The 22,712-nt window shown below is 40.6% G+C and overlaps 1 protein-coding gene across 2 annotated transcripts in view; it reads right to left on the reverse strand.

The window, feature by feature from the left end:
• Positions 1-14: 14 nt before the first annotated feature.
• The window catches only part of UROC1 (urocanate hydratase 1), a 44,004-nt gene continuing 21,306 nt past the window's right edge, over positions 15-22,712 (reverse strand). The window contains exons 10-20 of one of the 2 annotated variants that reach the window (XM_074878861.1): positions 22,179-22,241; positions 21,306-21,485; positions 19,715-19,812; positions 19,394-19,466; positions 17,892-18,013; positions 13,252-13,322; positions 12,183-12,281; positions 10,385-10,484; positions 7,455-7,536; positions 2,128-2,227; positions 15-257 (exon numbers count right to left, since the gene is read on the reverse strand). In XM_074878861.1, the coding sequence (XP_074734962.1) occupies positions 117-257; positions 2,128-2,227; positions 7,455-7,536; positions 10,385-10,484; positions 12,183-12,281; positions 13,252-13,322; positions 17,892-18,013; positions 19,394-19,466; positions 19,715-19,812; positions 21,306-21,485; positions 22,179-22,241 (1,129 nt within the window). In that variant the 3' untranslated portion in view covers positions 15-116. The remainder of the gene's footprint in view (positions 258-2,127; positions 2,228-7,454; positions 7,537-10,384; positions 10,485-12,182; positions 12,282-13,251; positions 13,323-17,891; positions 18,014-19,393; positions 19,467-19,714; positions 19,813-21,305; positions 21,486-22,178; positions 22,242-22,712) is intronic. The other variant, XR_012630213.1, reaches the window with a different exon arrangement.

Consider the following 22,712-nt stretch of genomic DNA (forward strand, 5'->3'; position numbering starts at 1 on the left):
ACTCATAAGGAAGAGACATTTGGAAATCTTTTATCATCTGGCCAGAGAGCAAAGTAGGGTATCAAGGAAGCAACTTCAAATGTATCTGCAAGGTCAGCGTTGCACTCGGAATACCATTAATGTTTCATGGCCTGCTCCAAGATGTTCTCGTCCACCACCTTGTGAGGGAGAGTCACCTTCAACGTGGAATTCTCTTTCATTGCTTGGCAGATGGTTTCATAAGCATAGTCATTACCTGACCAGCAGCGTCTGGCAACCTGTCAGACCAGAATATCAATGGGGGTAAAAATCCTAAAGCTCTCTTCCCACATCCATCTTACAATATTTGCGCAAACACTGGCATCCAATTTCATGACAATTCTCTCACTAAAAATAATTGTGCACTCCATCCCAGCTCTGTAAAACTAGTACTTGCTTTAGATAACATTATCATTTAAGCAATCGATGCTTTTGTAGTGAGATACATATTTAAAAAGGAAAACGTCACTCAATGCATTTTCAAAATATAAAATCAAGGAGCCAAATTCTCTGCCAGCATGTAAGGATGAAACTCCATGGCCAGCCAGGGAACTGGTAAACCCCTCTTTCAACAGCAAAGCTCTGCATTTTGATCTATGTACAAGCAAGATTCCCCAGAAAAAGTCAAGATTTGGCACAAAAGAAATATGTCCTTCCCTCTACCGAATGCCTTACAAATCTCTATTATGAATTGCAAATCATTATCTGAAATATTCAGACTAGAAAGTGTTCAAGAAAGAAAATACTTAGGTCTCAATTTAGCAAAATATTTAAACATATGATTGATGTAAGTCTAATAAGTTCCCAGGATCATAGCAATAACAGCTAGAAATGAGCTTTCAGGTCAACAACTCAATTTCCCTGCCACTCACCTATGATTACTCCTGGCAGTATATTTTCAAGGGTACACTCCAGTTTCTTTCCAGTCTTGTATATAATATGGGTAGCATTCTCAGATTGTCCTTTTTTCAACATGTGTGTGGAGGAGTGGGGCTTTTGCTTGCAATAAAGCAGAGCAGCAAAAGATTTATTGGGTTTTTAATAGGCTGTCTCTGATATACAGCTCTTGTTAAGGGTTTGTCTTTATTATTCTAATCTACAAATTAATATAATTGTCCTCCTCCTTCTTCCTTAATAGTTTACTACTGTGTTATTTCAGATCTGGGACAGCAAATACATGCAAATTGTTCCTCCTCCTCTTCTACTCTCAGTCATGCCAGGTCTTATGGGGAGAAAAAAAAAATGTTTAGGTCTAAGGCAAGAAGGAATTCTGCAGTTCTCTTGAGAAGTAAACCAGAACAAATCATGCCAGCATTGGCAAGGAGCTCCCTCAATACATCAGGTCCTTGTGAGGTTACATGCCTGAAATGCAGCAGGTCTTGTCCTTTAATTAGACTGTGCATCACTATGTCCTGTTGATTTGGTTCCCTGCAAGTACTGAATCAAAACCTCTCAGCCACTTCGGAGATGGGATCCTAGTCTTAAACCCAGACAGGATCTGGACGCTAATGGAATGCAAAAACTCTAACGGTAGCAAGGACTGGGTGAGCTGGCACTTAAATGACAAGCCTGTCAAGATACCTAGATTGAGAAGTTAGGAATAAACAAGACTAAAGTTCATATAGTTGTCAATTGTATTATGCAGGCAAATAACAATGCCAACATGTCTAACAAAATTATAGTAAGTATGCTTCCCTTTCTGCTGGGAATTTACTGGGCTCCAATTGGAAATTACTGGGCTCCAATATGTTGTAAAGTCAGAAAGGGTGGTCCCGACACTTTACAGTAAGTTCCTTACCCAAGGATTACTCAGCCTCTTTTATTGACTTAAAGTCTTTTGAACTTGGTTAGGGGGAAAAAAAAACAAAGAGACAAAACAACTCACTGACTCTAGTGGAATCAGGCTCATATCCACCTGTATTAGGAGGAGTGAAGAGAACAAGTCACTTGGCCCATTAGCACTATTCCTGGGATACAAAAAGCCAGATCCTAAAAACACCTGCCTGAGTGCTCATACTCCCCATTCAGGAGCACTGGAACCCAAGTACCTAAATAAACATAGTCCTGGAGGCAGGAAAATATTAAACATGTATAATGAGTTTTGCTTACACCATTGGAAACATCCCAGCTGAGCATCATCTTAGCCCGTTCTTCAGCTTCCTTGGACCCATCCAAAACCAGGCCAAATCCCCCATTGATCACTTCACCCCTAGAAAAAGTAAGCGTAAGAGAATTAAATCTGATTCGAAGCAATCCCACAAAATTCACAGAAGATAGTTTGTTCAGTTGCACTGCAGGAATAAGGATGAGAACATCGAAATTGTGCTGATTAACAGATATTATCAGTGACCTTTATATGTACAATTAAAAAAAGGGAATTTAGGAGGGAAAAGGCCTAGTTTCCTGACCTGTAGCAAACCTATTCCACCTTTCTTGTAATGCCCAGCTAGTCAGTCGCTGCTCCAAGCAGGAGTGCCAAAAACTAAGCTTGTGCTGCATCTCCTGAAGACTGCAGTCCACACTGACTCTAGAAACAAGAAAGGTTAGCACTTCTGACAGTCTGGAGAGTTACCTATCTCCGGGTATTTTTAAAGGTTAAACTGTTCATCTTTGCTGCACCAGAGCCTGCCATACAGATAGGATCGTGAGGAGGACTGTGTACTTATTGAAGCAGACAGATGGATCTATTTATATTCTCTTGGGACAAACGAGAGAGCAGAAGTATTTTATTAAAAAAGTGTTAACCACCACTTAATGCACATCTGCCTCGATCATTTCAAAAACAGTCATTCATTTTGTATGAGATACATAGATGTTTAAAGACATCGGTGCCAACTTTTCAGGAAGCAGACTTATTGGCAGAAGAACAACAGAAATATGTTAAAACTCACAGATTATAGTTGGGAGATATACCAGTCTGGTTTTAAAAGGACAAGGGAAAACACGTAGAGCAAAACAAATTGTCTGACTTCAGAGTCTGGCCTGCTCAAGTTCCTGTTTTGTTGCATATGGTGAATAGTGGTGAATGCAGTAGAATAATTAATTATTTGTTGCTGTAAATCTATGAGTTCTGGCATTGTAATTCAGCATCAGCAATACCTGAGGGACGGGGCATGTCATACAACACACGGTATGAGAGACTACTGATGGACACCCCGGAGGCAGGATTTTGTCCTCTGTGTTTTGTAGTTAACATAATGAGTAAGTTCACAACATTTACATGTAACAACAGCAGACATACCCATGAATCAGACAGGAGTTAGGTGTCTTCCAATCCAGGAAGGAATCGTTTCTTACTGTATATTTTCCAGCAGTAACTTAAGCTTCTCAGGAAATGGGGAAACAAGGCTATGTTGGAGCCCCACAGACCTGACGTCTACTTCCTGAAACTAGAACTCACCCTTTCTCATTTTCAATGCAATGTTGTTACTTAGCATGATGTTAATTCCCTTTCACTGGTTATATATACCTGTGTGCTAAGTAGGACCCTATGACATAGCTGAGCAAGGAACTTAGAGCTCCAAATCACCATCACAGTACCACTCTGTGAATTCCCTCTGCTTTGCCATTATTAGATGTATCATTATTACAAATACATTTTCTGTTGAAAGGCACGATTTTCTTGAAACTGACAGTTCTCACAGCACAATGGCAGTGAATGAATCAGTTTAACAGGACAATTTGAAAGAAAGCCATGTTTCAATTGAGATGGTCGAATATTGTAAGCTCTGACTCTTCAAAATAAAATGTTCCTTTTTTGACTGACCCTGTCAACACTTTCCAGCCTGGAATTTAATTCCCAGGATCTTGTTACTGTGTAAAATCTTTCACGAGTTCTGCTCTTAGCCTTATTTTGGGATGAAAACAAACATCCAAAGATCTGCATTTCTTGCAAATTCTACTTTTTGAATAGCTCATGTTGTTACAGTCTTCTCCAAAAGAGGAGATCTGACTGGATGACAACATTACAAATGTAATTATATCAAGACCATACTCTGCTGCTTCTGTGTACAGAGACCAAATTAGCACTATTCTTTACTGTCAAAGTACCAAGCTAGAGTACACTTATGAACATCAGTGGTGCCATTGCCATGTAACTGGGATCACAGTATGAACACACCTCAAAACAGCCTACTGGCAATATCAGACAATAAAAAAAAAAAAAAAAAAAAAATCAGACCTCTGGACCAGTGCTTTATAAAGATATTCTATATGGGAAGATGATGTTCTTTCAGTGGCAAAGATCCCCTCTGTGTCCAGCATCCCAAAGAGCATCCTTTGAAGCTTAGGCATGAACAGTGAGCATCTGATCTCACTAGCACTCCATAAATTTAAAGGCTCGCTATAGATTTCCACAGAGATACTCCAGTGTACATCAGACTCACTCATCAGAATCTGTCCTATTGTCTGAAAAATCGCTCATAAATTAAATGCCAATGTTTGTTAGGATGGATTTTCTAGCAAAACCTCTCACTTTTAACAGGGAGCTCTCTGCCTTCATTAACATTGGATCACATTTTCAGGTAATTAAAGAAACATGTGGCATTTTGACCTAAACTACCTCCTATAATTTCCAGATGTCTCCTCCTAACATGATCAAAGAAAACAAGGCCTCTCTCACAATCAAGATGCCACACTGTCAACAGTGCAGTTCGATTCCTAAATTGCTTCTGCCTTTTTGTTACTACAGGTTGCTCAGGCTCTGTGCTAATATACATTCTCCTGCAAATAAACAGGCAGCAAGAAATGAATAACATTCATTTGCTGTAATTATAGTCAAGACTATGTTAATCTTAAGTCTCTCAAACAGCACATGTGATGCAGATTCTAGCTAAATAAATATTAATCCTCCTTTTTCTGTTTGTCCCACAAGGCTACAGCACAGAAAAATCAAAGCAGGTGAAAGGCACTTCTCTAGTCTCACAGGGAAGATGGGGCAGATCTGTCAGCACTTCCAGGCAAGCCCAGCCTCTGCAGGCAGGACTGGTAGCTGAACACAGTGCAACTGCCATTTCTGAACTCCCCAAACAGAAACTTGCCAATGACAACTTGATTTCTCTCTAATCACATGCATATCCGTTTATAAATAAACTTCCACATGTACTTTCTAAATCAGCTGATGACAAGAAGACTTCCAGGCACATGGAGATTTATTTATTGCAAGGTCAGCTGAATTTTTAGCTCTCTAGAGAAAAGGAAAACCAGGCTCCTAAAACCTAAAGGTATCTATCTCTTCCAGGCAAAGAAAGTAATTTGTTATGGTCGGGGTTTGTTTTGCTTCTTTTACCACCTTTAAATGATTTCTCTCTTTCTCCTTAGAAGGCAAAGGGGTGCAGCACTTTAACTAGCCAGGGTGGTGCCGTGATTAGTTAAGCCGAGCAGAACCACCTGTCGTGCCGTGGCTTTCGGGGGCTCTCCAGACCATGACATCTAATGACACAACATTGTTACCACATCTGAGTCTCAGCATGGCGGCTTATTAAGGCTCATGCAGAGACAGGCCTAATTTTCAGGCTCCGCATTCTTCACTGAAGCACAGTAATTTAATCACAGAGGGCTATGACTGCTCCCGAGAACAAGGTGAGCAGATACTGTTCCACAATGACAAGCCACTAAGCAGCCATAGGAAATGTGAAAAAGGATAACCAAACCCTGTTTTTCCATTGATATTTTGATTTTGGTGAATAGCCACACACTAATTTTCTGGTGCATTACATAAATGACAGCACCTCTGCTCTGCCTTGGGGAAAAGCTGCTTTCTAATGGTTTCTCCACTTAAGAAACAACCAAATATAACGGAAATTGCAGTGTGGTCAGTGCCAGTTTTCCAGAAGCAAGGGCTGTCTTACCATTCAGCCAATCTCTCTTTGAATTGCTCAGAGGGGGTTAGAAACGTGCAGGAGGGATTAGCCTTCCAGAGGCCAGAGAGATAGGGAATATGATCATTTGTATCCTTTGAATTAAACAGTATGATGCACAGAACATTCACAGCATAAGAAATTATTTTAGCAATTCTAATAATTATAATTATCATAAAAATATTCCAAATATTTTGCACAACATGTAGTAGAAAGTTGTTTTCTTGTATTTCATAAGCAGGTGTTTTAAAAGGTTAAATTCAGCTAAGGCAATTCAGAGAGAACTAGTCTGCTGCTATCTCTGGTGTCTAAGACTGAGATGACCAGAGTAAGAAGATATTCTGGTATGTATTTTCCATTTGGCGTTACGGACGTTGTGAATAAAATCCTGGCCATGGTTGTTGTTATCACTGAAATCAGTAAAGGCAAATTTTCACTCCATGTGTCTGAGACCTCAGAAAGTTTTCTTATCCCATTGTTCCATTTTGCTCTCATGTCCCTTCTATTCAGTGGTTACTTCACTGAAATCAAAGGAATTAGAGTACAGGAGAGGGAATTCTCCATCAGACTTGAAGTGATGTTGTCTAGATTCATCTCATCTGGATGAATAACAATTAAGTATCATCAAATGTCTCTGAGGATAACATCTGCTACAAGTTCTTTGTCTTGCTGTTCTTGGCATATTCCAGAGCTGGATGGAACAGGGAAGTGGGAGGGTTCACTACAGTGTTTAATAGAGGGTTGTGCCCCCTTTGACTGGTGACACCACCAAATGAAGACATGACTGTAGATGGGAGAGGCTTTGCTGGACTATGCTGGAAAGGACAAACCAGAACTAAAGCCTCTGCAGTGTGGCCAGGCTCTCTTTTCCCTACACCTTGGCCAATTCAGAGAAACCTTTTAGCGACATATGAAGGAGATCAGTTTTCCCCTCCCTATATAATATTTCTTTCATTCTGCTTCTCAGTTTAGGCATTTCTCTTAGTTCTGCATCTTTAGTGAAGGAGGTGTTTAATCCAGTCCTTACTTGGCTGTGGTCTTTTATCCTACTGGGCACAAGCAAGGGGAGAAAGACCTGGGGGTTTACTGGCACCTGAGCTGTTTTGTATCAATAACCCCTCGCTGCACTTTAGCACATGAGCATTTATATTGGGGTCCTAAGGTCACAGATTTAAATACAGCTTAAGGGGAAACCTAAACATAATCCATCCACTAACACTCTGGCTGTGCATGTGTGAACACAACTTTGGAAGCAGGATCTGTTCAAAAAGACCACAGCACACTGCCCTTGTTTGGCAAATTAAGTTCTTCAAACTGTGCTATGGCCAATGTCCAAAACACTTTTTCTAGACATATGGGCATTAATTAAAAAAAAATACAACACTATACTTTACCTTATAATATGTCCTTCCAGCCCTTGTTTCCAAACCCATCCTTCCCACGTACACGACATTGTACTACTCCAGTAATACACACATCTTTTCTGCAATTCCCCTCCTGTCTCTCCTCCCCACACGCATACACAGCAGTGCTAACGGGATTCAGAGTCCAGCTTTAGAAACATAGATAAGTTCTTACCAACCAACTCCACCACCGTTGTGCAGCGCGACCCAGGTCGCTCCTCTGAACGCATCTCCTACAAAGTTTTGTACTGCCATGTCTAGGAGGAGAGGAAAGGCATTACGGATCTGACATGCTGCCCTCATTATTCTGTTGTGCTGCTGCTTACTCCTTCCACTGACACCTTGATTATGGCTGTGTGAAGGCAGTGTTGGAGGCAGGGTTTACTCACAGCTTCTCTCACAGATATACGCTGAACATTTCAATCTTGGGAGGAATGGACAAGAGAGATTTTCCTCCCACTCTTTGCCCCTACACTGGAAGAAGCAAATGGCAGTTTCACACTGTGGCTTGTGAGGACTCTGGTGCTTTCTGCATTTGTGAGCCAACTCAAGCAGTTGAAGGACATACCAACTCCTCAGCTAGGAGATACCTCCTCAGGGTGGAGAGAAATACAATCCTCTCCTTTGGGATGCCTGGGTCATGGAAGAACGGGCTGGACACATCCATGTGGAGGATTTCAAAATGGGGAAGAAACCTGGAAAACTACACAGCTTGCAGTTCTCAGAAGCGTGAAGTATTTTCAGATCAGACTGCAGAGTTAATTCAGCCCTGTGCAGAAAGCCAGACTAAAGCTAAGGAGTTGTATTTTGGGAACACAGCAGGGATAAAACTGATATTGGCCTGATTCTCTGGACGTGGGGGAATTTTACCCTGGACACAAACAGCTAGAAATCACACAGGAGGTTTATTTTGTCTAATAAATTAAGAAAAATAATTCAACAGACAAATGTAATTTGACAAATATCAAATGCATTATTTCCACCAAAGTGTTCACTAGAATTTTGTATATTCATTACAATTTGTGCTAAAGCATATACCCAGAGAGGTGGAAACAGGTACACACAGAGGATAACGGTAAAATTTACTGGAAACATTTGTCCAGATTTAATAGATCGTTTGCTGGGCTTTTAACAGCAAAAAAATAAGAGACAAACAGCAATATCCCCACCAGTCACATTTGCAGACCCACTGTTGTTACATGTCTGATGGAAAAATGAGTTTACTTGAGCACTAATCTATGTTAAACCCTGTCAAAAGCCCCATTATGGCATCTTTTATCTGGCATTATGTCACTTTAATAACCCAATTATCATAATTACAGTGCTGTCAAGAGGGAACGGTAGAGATCAAAATCCCCCTATTCTAAAATGTACAGATTTCTTCCTCAGCCACCAGCGTGATAAGAGTGGAGGTTGGACAAGGAGCGTGCAAGTGGACTAACGATGTAATAATGTGCTGCTCCTTGGCTTCGATAAAGGTCACTACGCGTGCAAATGTCTGTGCTGAAATACACTTCGCAGAGCAGCAATGACCCACGTTTGCCAAGGATCAGGCTGAGGTACTTACTGTAAAACAAGACAGGCAAACACTCTGGAAAATTCCTGTGTGCTAGAGAGGAGCCAATGTCACCTGAACCAGCTCAAACATAGCGTTAAAACAACAGGAAAGAAGGGAGAGAGGAACACCTAAGATTTTATTCTATTACCTCCAGAGGGTCATCTGGTAAAGAAGAGTTAGGCCTGGTTTCAAAGACCAGTGAAATCAGTGGTCAACAGAGTTTAGATAAGCCCTTGGAGAAGGAAAATGTTTCATGTCAATCACAAAACACAGAGAAACACAGCATGATGAGCAACGGGGCTTAGCAAGCCTTGTTTCTAGTGCCCTCTTCTGAAGGCATTGCCTGAGGTTTACTTATGTTGCTAAGCCCTTTGGTGGAGACATTACTTTGGATTGCTGTTCTCTGTGCAGCTGCACCGTTTTCTCACAGCTTGTCAGAACCAAACATTATTCGACGTATCTATCCATCTGGCCTATTAGAACTAGCCAACGTACTCGAAATGGTGAAGTGGGACTGATAGACACAGCTAAAAGCCTCATTTCATCAAGAGATCCAGTTAAGATAGCAGGGAATTTCTTAAAATTGAGCCATAATTTGGTTCTATTATGAATTCCCATAATGGAAGTAATTCAGTATGCTTAGCTACCTCTATCATAATTTCTCCTTCCACAGCAGCTTGTATCCTCCAATCTCACACCACTTTACAATTGTCAGTTCGTGACACGTGGAAGCACTACTGTGCTAAAGCTATTATCATCATTTCCACTTTATGGATGGAAAATTGAGGAAGATTTAGGTTAAAAATTACTTAGTGCATCACTCATTTTTTCAGGTCTCTGATCTGGTATTTCTTGGGTTTATTTTTCTAAAGCATCATTTGACAAATGCAAATTTGTCTGGCTAGCTCAGGTCAGGTGTGCAGAATTAAAAGTTCCTTTTGTATAGCAAACCTACATGACTTGCCCAGTCACACTGTAAGTGAGCAACAAGGCTTGGAGTCCAATGCAGAATGACTGACATCCATTTTTTTGCTTTTACTATCAAAGTATGTTCCCTTATGACCAGAAAAGTTCCTTTCAGAAACTCCAGACTGTTTTCTTGAGTCCTTGGGCAATGAAGCGAATGCAGCTATGAATCTTTTTGCTTTAAGCAAAATACTATTATAGACCCGATTCTGAGCTTGTGGATCCCAAGCAAGTCAGCTGTAATTCTGCTCAGATGACCTCTTTAGAAGCAGTGAGGTGCAAAAGTAAAATCAAACAGAAGACACAGTCCTCTGACATAGACTGCTCTCCGTTCACATTCAGGTAAATCTGGTGCATCTTCATTGATTTTTCAGCATTGTTCTGGACCTCTCCTATTTAACTAGCTCCACATTCATGTCTGCATCACTATTAAATCCCATAAAGCTTCTCAGGAAATCTGATTAATTGGGATTAAAGGGTTAAACAAAAACATTTTAAAAATGTTGCATAAAAAAACAATTTCTCTTTTCAAGCAGTTTCGTTGTTTGCCCAGACAGACAAGCCTGAGCTGCTCTGCTGACCTGCACAAAAGGCTGATCCATCATAAATGTTTGACGTTTCTCTGTAAGGACTGTCGGTCCCACTCACATCATGGTGATCTCGGCTGAGGACTACTGGAGCCTGCAGAAAGCCAAGGACAAGATAATGGAATCCTTCATGGACTTTTAACGCTGCTGAGGATCATCATTTGCCAAATTCACTTCTGTCTTAAAGTAATTTCAAACCTCAGCGTTGCCCCCTCTTCCAAACCCCCTGAAACACCTTCCCCACTTGCTGTTATTTATAATAAAACAGTGGTTCACATACTGTTCATGAAAGCCACCATCCTTTCATAACTAAGAACAAGAGCTTGGTTTTATTGCCAATGGCATCCTTGAAGGAGGGCAGGGAGAAGCGGGGAAGGAGGGAGGTGATTTCATCTGGGTATTTCTGTGCTGAAATTTCAATGACATTTCAGTACGCAAAAATCTTCATTCAAAAATAGTTCCTGTTTGCTGTTGAAATTAAAACTAACAGTAAGAAGTTTTACAATTTTTCATTCTTTTGAAATTTTAGTCTCAAGACTTTAAGACTAAAAATAAGTTAGCAATGAAAATCAGTGATTTCATACAGTTCAAGTCCATTCTTGATCTGGAATTTAACTGACAGTATGAATCTAGATCAGCTTGCAGGTCTTCATTTTCATTTGCCATGCACAGGTTTATGTAAGGATAATTCACTCTCGGCATGGTGTGCTCTGGAATTAGCTGGCTCTGTTTTATGCTGGCAGTGAATTAGAAAATCATTGAAAATAGACATGAACACCCAGCCTGCCAGGGCAAATTCGGAGATTTGCAGAAATTAAAAAAGGATGCAACAAAATCCGAAGGGCCTGGGAGTCTGACCTTGTCAGTCATAGCTCCAAGGGAGTGCTCTGTCTGGTCAGGTTTATTTTTTGAGACTAGCTTGCAGTGACACTAATTTTGAATCCCGAGAAGGTCAACAGCATTTGAAATATTTTAACAAACATTTTCTAAGTAACAAAGCCCAGACCTTTCCTAGCTGGAATCCATTCTAAGTTGAGTTTGCCCCTTTGAAAAGGGTAATTGTAATTCAGCTATAAAAGAGATGAAGATGAATGAGTGACAATGTTTTGGTCTGATGCTGCTGCACACACAGCAAGTAATGGGTGTAATAACTGAGTGGTGCCTACATCTACCTACAGTACTCACGAAGAACTTGGAAAATCCCTATACAATCTTGCCCACAGTATGTACTTTTACACCACCACATATGGTCAGTGGGATTTTACACAGACGAGTAAGATATTATTCATTATGCACTAGAGTGGCAGCGTCAAGCCTAACAATTTTCTACATTCACATATGCAATGCAAATGAAAACTGACTGTAGAGCTGGCTGTAGCCATAATACAGCTGAAAGTGAGGGATAGAGGGTAAGAAGCACTGGGGAGTGGTACAGTCTTTTGCTACTTTTAACACTTGAGGCACTGCTAAGGAGTTACAGTCCCTGCCTCGTGTTTTCAGCAAATCACAGCATATGTTGTGGTTGTAGATGCCCAAATAGAAAATAAGACAGATTCCCAACGTGAAATAAAAGGTAGCATATTTCAGAGTCTCTCTTCTATTACACAGCACAATACTGGTGACAGGAAGAGAGGAGGACTGAGCTCTAATACATGCTAACAGAACACTTGTCCCATGTAAACAGCAGGCACTTCTGCTCTCACTGGTAGAACCTTTCTTCTTTCCCACCTGCCACCCCAGTCTCAGATATTAAACACAATTACCAGACCATATCAAGGCAAAAAAGACAAACCTTAATCCTTCCTTCGGAAATCGCTCGGTTAATAGCCACAGCTATAGACACACGACCCCTCTGATCAGAATATAAGATTCTAGCTTGAGAGCCAACAACCTGGAAAACAAAAATGCCAGAGTGATAAGGTTCTCTGTGCAACTGGCTTATCTTCAGGCCCCAGATAAATGGAGTCACAGGAGTGACCCCTTCCCTTCTGTAGGGGAAAGTACAGATTATTTCTTCATCAATACCCAGCTTCCAGAAAAAAAAGAAATTAAAATCCCTCTTTGAACTGAGTTTTATCTCCACTCACACAATCAGTGACATGTATTTCTGTATTCAGCTGCTACTGTCCAATAAATCCCACTTTTTAAATCAACCTGACTGCTAGGCTATAATCCCCCTATCAACAAATCCCTTATCAACAACTGAGAAGCAGAGGTTTGGAACTGGCAATGGTGGGCTGGAAGGGAAGAGAAATAAGGAGACAAAGAACGGCAAAGAACATCTGTCCTGCACAGCTATGCTTCTCTCTGGCTTTTACCTCACAGACCAATCTGGCTTCCAGATGAGCAGAGCACATATGAACCCTACAGTGTTACCAGTTAGCTTCACAGTGAGAGCCTGTCCTAAAAGAAAAAACAAAAGATGCTTCACTGGCATCCTGCTTCCCACAGTGCAAAAGGAGGGCAGTTCTTTGGCCTCATCACCTGCTTTGTAAAGGGCACTGGGAACTGCAGGCGTGAAGAGGTTGGGCCAAAGCAGTGCCAAGGAGGACATTTTGAATAGCATTCTTAAAGAAAGATAGTTACAAATGAGGTGGAGGGTGAATCATTGATGGGTTTCACTCCAGATATAAGACTACACATTGCTGGATTATTTGAACATTTCCAGATGAGGAAGTGAAGGGAAAGAACTGCTTCAGCTCACCCTAAAACCCTGCTGTGGAGAGAGGCTTAAGTTATCAGCCCTGGGAGTTACAGCCAGTGTTTTCATTCATGCCCATTCCTGCTTTCCACTCCAGTGTTCAAAAACTGCATTTTGGACCAGGAGTGGTCATATGTGCCAAAGGAGGTTGCGCGCTTACCAAGCTGTGCCTGCCAGCTTCCCGAATCCAGCGGATGTTGTCATGGTACTGCTGCTTCACAGATGTGCTCACTTGCAAGAGAAAGCAAGAAAGAAAAGAGGTTTTGAAAATGAATGCAATATGCTCTAAATCTAATTTAATTCATCTGACAGCACTATGAAGTCAAATTCTGCTCTCAGATACAGGCACGCATATAGGAAATGATATATAGAATCCTCTGTGCAGCTGATGCAGTAACCAGTACCATGTATTTAGAGGAAGGTATGAGATGTTGCCCAGGAGACAGTTGGAACAACAGGTCCCATTCTGATCTTTAGGAAACTAAATTAAACCTTGAAATGTGGGTTACAGGTACTGTTCATTTTTGGTCACCTGGCTTGCTGCCTACTAAATGCCAGTCCCTCTCCAAGCCTTTGCTAGATCAGTAGCTTTAGCAAACTCCATGACATTGGGCACTTGCATCAGGTAGTAAATAACTCCTTTGAGTCAGCCAGCAGAAATTCTCAGAAGCAGCTGGCAATACATACTTGAGGATAAGTTACACCAATGCTGAGATATAGATTTATAGCACAGCAGTTGCTAAATAGCCCATGTGAATGTTTTTATTCCAAGATAAAACCGAGGTCTCTTATCCTACAAACTGAGGTATGCTGCCTCGCATTACTATGGAGCACAAACTGCACAGAACAACTTATTATGGAGCAGCTGCTTTATATGTAAATCCACCCTACACCTTTTTATATATACATGTTATCTAAGAAGAAAATTATATATAATGTTTTTATATTCTCCAGCTTCTTGTCTCATATCTGTGCCATTCCATCTCAATCAGCCAAACCAAAAAGGAGTAAGAATAGAGATATTTGAAGTGAAAAACAGTGAAATATGGTACATATCAGTCAGATACATGGTGACCTCAGTACAATCAGCTGCCTCCAAAGGCATGGCATCATCTGTAGGAAGTGAGTAACAAAAGGGAGAGGGGGTATGGAATGGGACAGAAGAACTGTCTTACTGTCTTAATTTTGGGGGCTTTTACAGTTGTGTCTTTCCACACAGGCTGAGTGTGAGCTCAGATGAGATTACAGCAGCTGAAGAAGTTACTGCCTGTAGGCTTGTTCTCTGTGAGCTAAGCTATGTCACATTACCTTGTCCTGAGACACATGGTCAGCCACCAGGGCTCAGCTGGCATGTGGCAACATGCTAAGCCACGGTGACTTGCTCATGCACTGGAGCTTCAGGTTATAATAATTTTTGCAGAGGCCAAGATAGCACGTTCCCCATCACTTGCCCTCTCTCACACATTTTCAAGTCAAATCATAACGTGCATATAACTTATGTTCAGAAGTCAGTCAAACTGGAGAAACTGCAAACTGCTAACTTGAAATTGTCCCTGGTAACTGAGAAGAGTGTTTAGATTAATGTCTTTCCACTAGGCAATATGTCAGCAGATATGCATAGTAAAACTGGAAAAAGGAAAGAGGAAAAGGCAAGATACTCATATTTAATCCAGCTTAAACACATTGTTAAAGGGAAATGTAAAATATGATCATTCCTGCAGAGGCAGACCTTCCATAGAGAGCTTTAATGATACTAGAAAGACCTGTCAGTGCTTTAGGGGTTGGGTCCAAGTGATAGCTTCTAAACTCTGCAACGAGGATTAATGTGTCACCTCTTAGCTTCACAGGGAGTGAAAGATGAAACATATGCTAGTGCTGTCCTAGTAGGATTGTGCTGCCATTCATAAGCTTTAAGGAAGCATCTCCTAGATGGTAATGGGTAGTATTCACTTCAGTTATTATAGATATTTAATGAAAGTTTACAGGAGTTAATACAGAAAACCAAATAAAGAATGAGTTCCTTTCTATCACTTTTATAAGATATCCCAAAGAGTATCGACCATATCTTATACTTCACAGAGCATAGACTTATAGAAAATATCTTACTGTCTGCTAATTCTATAGAACATATCCAGAAGACAGATGAAGATACTGGCTACAAGGACGTATCTCAACAAAGCACACTGTCCCTCCCAGCCAGCTCCAATAAACAGTCATATTCTCTGTCCTAACCTGTGATGTGTCCAAAGTTGGATTTCATCAGTTATCCCTGGGGAAGTGAAGAATCCTCCCTTTTATTTAGTCTTAATTCCTGCAATTTAAAAAATGTTACAGCTCTTTCTAGAAAGACCTTAACTTTAGAGTAGCTCCATATGTCTCTCATGCTAAACTGCTACCTCCAACTCCACACCCCAACAGGAGTATGTTTTGAAGTCAGGCAGGCTCCTGTGTTGCTTCTGGTATTTCATAGGCCCTTGTACTTATTTAGGATTTAAAAGATACTAGAAAGCACTGTGTACTCAGAGGAACAGTCCTCATCAACACAGAGACTGACTCCCTTAGCTCTTGGGAGATTTGTATTGTTGTCGTGCATCAGCTCAGTCTTCAAACTACCACAGAGGCTGTAAATCCAAGTTACACTCCAATCATCAGTGCTGCATCTCTTGTGCAAAGGCTAACTTAAAAGCTCAGGTACCTTTGGAGTGGAAGCAGATAATAACACTACACAGGACTTTTTAACAGTTTTTGAGGTTTAAGTGCAAAAATTCATCTCCACAAAAGGAAAAGAATGGTTAACATTGGACTCAAAGCCAGGTCAAAAGTTTAGACTTGGAATGTAACAGACTTCAGCTCTGCAGAGTTTTCACTCAGCCTTCATAACAGATTGTTTTATAAAATTCAAAGGTAGATTCAGATTTTAGATGTATATGTGCGTGAGGATATCCAGACTCTGGAATTTGGTCTAAGCCCAGGTCCCATAGGAAGTGGGCAGCAAGTGGAATACTCAAGAACATGAATTCGTGAATGGCTGTTTATTTTCTGGCCAAATTCTGTTTTCATTTCTCTTTGAAATCCTATTCTCATTGTCCTGCCAAATTCAACAGCAAATCCAATAATAGCCTTGCCCTTAAGCCTGTTTTTACCTGTTGGGATTTTTTAAATGTCATTTTTCATTTAAATTAAGAATATACATGCAAGAGTTCAATGCTTTTTGTCTGTGGAAGAGACTTCTCTCCCCAGCTTTACATTACCATCTATATAAACACACACATACTATTGTACACACAGTAACTGATTCATTTCCTAGTCTTACAGTGCAAACCATCCAAAGGTCATGCATCAGTTAAATCTTGAGAGAAGATTACTGGAGATTGAAGTACATGGCAAAAAAATTACTGCAAATTTTTGAAGTTAGATCCAGCACTATAGTATTGAATTTCACCCTCTCTTCAATTAAGCCAAAGGACCACTTTTAAAAACATGAAAGTTTCAACATCCATAGAACAGGGTAGGCACTTCTGGGTCATTGCATGAAAAACACCTCATGCTCCAGTGCTATTTCTTGAAGATGACTCCTAAGGAAAGTTTAGGACAGAACTAAGGACCTTGCAAGGTCAGACCCACTCTACCAATTATTCACCTCCTGGGAGGAAGAGGAGGCTGGGCACCAGCCTTACATTACAGGAAGACAACAGTAGCTTTGTTTCAAATGAGAGACATATCTGAATGTGATATATCCTTTTCAGAAATACCACCCTAGATCCCCACAATGCTAACTGTTTCAGAACAAATAGGAGAGCATTCAAAATTTTCACACTTTATTTATATTTCAATTATGTCTTTCATGAAAGGAGCAATAAATATTTCAATATTACCAGATAAACATATTATGCTCTCCTCCCCATAAAATATGCTTTGGATTTGTGATCCATTTCTTTCTGATCTCTTCCTTGATTCTGAGAAGCAAAGCTCCACGCTCTGGAAACAGAAGAGCTGAAGACTTCAGTGCTAAGGGACAACTGACACTTAAGACTTTGAGTCTGCTGTCCAATTACTGTAAAAGTAGACAAAGAAAGGGAAAGCAGCAGGGCCTTCCACTGCAACCTGGGAGATTAGGGTTCACATTTGCTGGCACGAAATGAGCTTGGGCTCAATTCCCATTCATAAGCAGGGGATAACAATAACAGCCCACTTTCAGGGATATGGAAGAGTGAAATACAGTGTAATTCCTAGATACTAGAGCAGCATACAGAGCCATGCAGATATTCCAGATCAGTTCCACCAGTGAGTAGAAACAGCTGTCAATTTATTAACAAATGACAAAAACACCTCAAAATTGTAATCACAAATAAATGACACTGGATGGAGCACCACATCCATGAAACCTGGTCTTCCTGCCACTGATCTGCTTGCTGCCCTCTTAAAAACCTCCCATGTCTCATTCACCTGTGAGACAGGGGCAAAGCAATGTGACTCCTTTAAAAAAACTCTTGGAGACCTGTTGATGAAAGATACTGTTTGTCTTAAAGTTTCAAGGTGATAAAGTGCAGGAAAATCTGTAACAAATCAAAAGAAAGGCTCTTTAGCCAAAATTGCAACAATAGCTTTGGGATCAATAACCTCTCTACATGGTGTTTTCACATTTCACCTACTGGTTACACTCCTTACAGGAGTTTGGAGAACAGGCAAGAGACTGCTTTCTATGGCTTCAGCCGAAAGCTAACACACATTTCACAACTCTCAGTTTTCTTTCCTCCCCAAAAACACCCCCAGTGATGGGGGCATGAGATGGTGTCTTACCTCCCTGACGTATAGAGTCTTCCAGCACAGACATGGCAATTGAGTCAGTGGTAGCAAGATCCTGTGGGTCACCTGAGGTGCAAACCCAGCGGAATGGCCCAAATCCCAGGGAAAAAATGTCCCTGGGAAGAGAACATGTTTCATTAAGAGATAGTTGAAATTCTTTCCTTATTTATCCTGGCTGCTAGCAGTGCTTTTCTTTCATTAGCTGGAGACGGAAGAATTTGAAACATTTTCAATGAACTAATCTAAACAGAAGCATCAGGGACCATTAATTCAGAAATTAAACAGTGCTGTTTCACGCAGCCATTGACAGCTGTATAAAAATACAGTCAGGCCAGAATTTTGATAGGAATGTTGGGCAGTTCAATCAAACAAGTGCATCATCAGATGAGTTGCAATTTTTCTTTTGTTTCATCAAATATACTCTCCCTGCTGCCTGGTCTTCTCATCCTTAACTGAGGCTAACTCTGAGTGCATCTACACTATCAGACAAGTGTAGGTTCTGAACAAGTGCCTGAGTCCAGACTCATTTGCTGTCCACATTGTTTACACACAATAGTCAGATATGCTTCAGCTGAGTTCCAGAAGAAGAGATCTAATCTGATTGGTGCCTTACTCTATGTTCAAGCTGTTATTCACATGATATAGGCAAGTTAAGCATGAGTCAGAGGCAAAAGGTGATATAAACTCAGTCCTTCAACAGATCTCCTGAGCACAGCTTTCTCTACAAGCAGTATGCACAGCTTGGGTAAGAGGTACAGTCAGTGACGTGGGCAGAAGAGTGTCTTATTTCAGATGTGCTTTTAACTTCTGTGTAGACATAGGCTTTGATGTTTTGGAATTGAGCTCTACTGCTCTGAAGAGATGAGCTCTTCATTTTTAGCACCTAGAAGTGAAGTTGCATATAGTTACAGTTTTAGGTTGTGACTTGGCTATTTTCTTGAGTAGAACTGCTTAAGGAAAATTGATGCGACAAAAGAGAAAATGAAGCTGTTCATGTAAAGAAGAGTTTTGATTTGGCAGTGTTTTATCTTACTGTTCACACATCTGGTGCCTGCTTTCATAAGACCTTTTAATTCTAAAAAGAATAAAGCTTTACACCAAATTATCAAGACGTGCCAAACCTCCGCTGTCAGAGTTTACTTATCTTAATCACATCTAACATATCCCTCCAGATCTGGCTCTTCTTTTCCCCTGTACACAGGAAAATGCATGGAGTAACTCTAAGGAAGCCAATAGAAAACATGAGCATGATGTTTACAACCAACAGAACATCTTCCCAAACCACACTGGGCATTGCTCCAGAGTGGAGAAAACAAGACTAACTCTGACGTAACACCTGTGAGATCTATTTTCCTACTGCTACTGTTGACTCCTTTTCATCATATATAGTGCACTGCCAGATTTGCACTAAGTGGAATCTCTGTAGTACTCGCCCCCTAAACAGAGGGGGGTCACAAGGCACTTGTGTGCTTTATTCCAAACTCCCCCCAACATACCCCATGATGTGCTGAACGTAGGAAGGATATCGAAATTCTGTTTTATTGGCTCCTCTTTTCTCAACATCAGCACCTATAGAAGAATTTTAATAGTCAGTGATCTGATGAAGAAAAACTATAAAATATAAAACCAGACTGCACCTGGGTTCCCATGAAGGCTCCACCTCAGCCACAGAGAAGGTCAGGGGTCTCAGAGAATGAGAGAGAGACTAAAGAGTTAGTATAACACAGTGGCCAACCCTATCCTACCAAAATAATCAGCTGGGAAGATGCATGCAGGATTGTCCTTGTTTCTACCTAACAACTCCAGGATCTACTCACCAGCCCTTTGAGCTTCCAAGAGAAAAGCATTGCCATAATCCCAAAAAAACATGCCCTTATCAGCTAGTCTGTTAATAGCAGCCACATGTCTCTTCAGACTGAAATAAAGAAGGAAACAGTTATTCTTGAGATTAATAAAATATTAAGAAGAATAATATCATGAACTCACTAAAGGCATGGGAGTAGGGGGAGACAGATGGAACTGAAAGACCCCAGAGAAATTCAGACATAAACCCATAAGATATCAACTGAGATGCTTTCAGTCTCTGCAGCACCTGTTATCCCCAAATCTTGAAGTGATTTACAGGCATTAAGGGAACTTCATTAATTAGCAGAGAGGGATCATGTCTTTTGGCAAAGAAATGCAGTCAGCTCTGAGGATGGAAGGCAACAACAAAAAACAGCCTACACAAAACTGCAAAACCATTTAAGAGTTCACAGAGAAAGTGAGCAGAGACAGAACACCTGAAAATAGCTAAATCTCACTGTTCTGGCCTCTCCCTTGGCCAAAACAGCCCAGTTTTACTTTTATTTCCAACAGTGGACCATACCCCAGGACTGCTCTCTGTGATACCATTTCCACTTAATATTATCTAGTTCTAATCTCAGTGCTGCATAGTTGCATATGGAGTTATACATGCATAGGTGTAACCTCTTGGAACTCTAGAGGGGTAAATCAATGCCCAACAAATGAAATTGCATTTTTTTAGGTCATAACTAGCTTGTTAGAAATGAGTCCCTCCCAGAAGTTACCTTTCTGTTACCTTTGTCTTAGAGTAGTATGATATGGAATTGGGAAACTGGAAAGGTTCTTGCAGGTCCCTCATCCAAAGTCAAATAGATTATATGCTCATATTCTACCTCCCACTGGAAAAAGGTCTCCAGCAGGAACGTTCAAGGTGAACGAAACCAGAGTAGGAGCCATAAAAATCTCAAAAGTACCAGTTGAGAACAACAGTACAGCTTGCTGTCTCCGTTCCACAGTTCTTTATTTATATATAAATTATGCCAGTTTTCTCCCTTTATGACGTCCAACTCCAATTTCACTTGCAAACTTGTAAATCAGGAGTAGCTCCCTGAAATCAAGATGCTAAACAGAACTTAGTTACAGTTTCAGGAAGCTGAGAGGGGCGACAGGAGGAGACTGTCTCCTCCTTATATCCTTCCCCAAAAATCCATTACTGGCCACAACTGGAAGCATGGTAGGCTAGATGGACTTTCTGGCTTACCCATTGGGTTTTGATGCTATATTCAAGTGAATCTAAACCAAGTGGTAGACTATGTGGAATTGTACTTATTCCCAGATTTTTAAAATCTAATGTAATTTAGGAATTTACAGAAATGAAATAAATCATTAGCGTTCAGACCTCTGATCTTATACAATAGAGGCTACTCCTAAAATGGTGGGTGCATGCTGTCTGCCAGATTGAGTGACAGCTGTATGAGTACAAAATTGGGAGTTATTAGTGCAGTAGCTCCACCCCAGATTTCTACTGAAGAACAGAAACTTCTTGTGAGAAAAACAAAGATCTGATCACTTGCAGAGCAACTAAACTGAAAAGTTACAAACATGTATCGCCAAAACATTTACCTCTCTTGTACCAGGGTCCGGAACTTCCCCGGATTGGTGGAAAGGAGCTGCTTTGCTTCCTCAAAGCCAAGCTGTACCGGATAGTATCCCCCACTGAATGGGTTATGACATGAAGTCTGGTCAGACCCCAGATCAACTAGCAGCTCTCCTGTTGTGTCCAACTCATATACTAGCCTCTCCCTGGGGAAGACAATGAAGGGAGTGTTTGAACAAAAGCTCTCGTTTCACATTCTAGTTCCTCTTTCAGGTGAACATCTTCCATCCCAAGAAGCTGTTTATAAAGGTATGCCCTTGGCAGGCTAAGTCTTTGTTTTACCATTCAGGAGGTGGGAAATGATGGTGACGAAGATTTAGGTGCAACTTTTATACTTCACATTTACCTGTGCAGGAATGCTGATAGACAAGTCGGATACCAGTATGACATACCAGTCTTATTGGTCAGTCTCAGCCCTTGGCATATGGTGTGGCAGCAAGATTTACCATTGGATCAAGCGTCAAAGAGTGCCAGAATTTCTATCCATCATCTGATTATTTTTATTTGATCAATACATCAATAATTCTATTCTTCACTGAAGTCAAAGACATTTTCTTGCTATCCAATTAGCAAAAGGTTAGAAGGAAGAATCTTAGGGATTTATTTTCCTAAGAAATTCAGTGTTCCACAAGGAAAGGAGAAGGTGCATGGGAAGAAATTGGGAACTGAAGATGAAGGATGAAGACCCCTTTTTTGACAATACAGTTTTTCATGAGCATCTAGAGTAATGAACTCAGCACTAGGCTTAATGTTTCTTCTCTTCCAAGTTTGGGAACTAATTCCAGGTTGACTTACAAGCAAGAGCATTAATATATCCATTGTCCATATATACTACTTACCATAGATCTACCACATTCCCATGGTAACCCAAACTAAGGGCAATTTTATTCTTTCTTGCGTCTCTAGAATAGATTAAAAAGATTGGTTGAAGAAAATGCACCTCATGTAATTCCATCTTGCAGTGTACAAATCACATACAGAGTCAAACCTAGCAGAAAAAGTCTACGTGTGGTTTCCAACAACCATAGGCAACAGATCTTCCAACCTTTATGTAATTGTTAATCACTGATTCCAGAAAGCTTGAGTGATGCTTCAAGTGTAACATTATTTATAATTGCTCTATGCATATTCATGAAATGGAATGAAGACACATTTAACATAAATAAATGATGTGAAGCATTAGTAGTGGCTTGCAGTAAGCATTGGTAGTCACTAATAATGACTGCTGCTGTTCTGATGGATGGATTCACTTCAAAGGCAGACCTGGAATAAGAAGAGGTGCCCCTCAACCCTTTCTACAGGCACACTAAAATGGCCCAGTGGAGAAAGATGTGAAGTGAGGATTAGGAAGCAGAGATAAACTTGCTGAATCA

Source organism: Strix uralensis, chromosome 10 (genome assembly GCF_047716275.1).
Source record: "Strix uralensis isolate ZFMK-TIS-50842 chromosome 10, bStrUra1, whole genome shotgun sequence".
Classification (NCBI taxonomy): Eukaryota; Metazoa; Chordata; class Aves; order Strigiformes; family Strigidae; genus Strix; species Strix uralensis.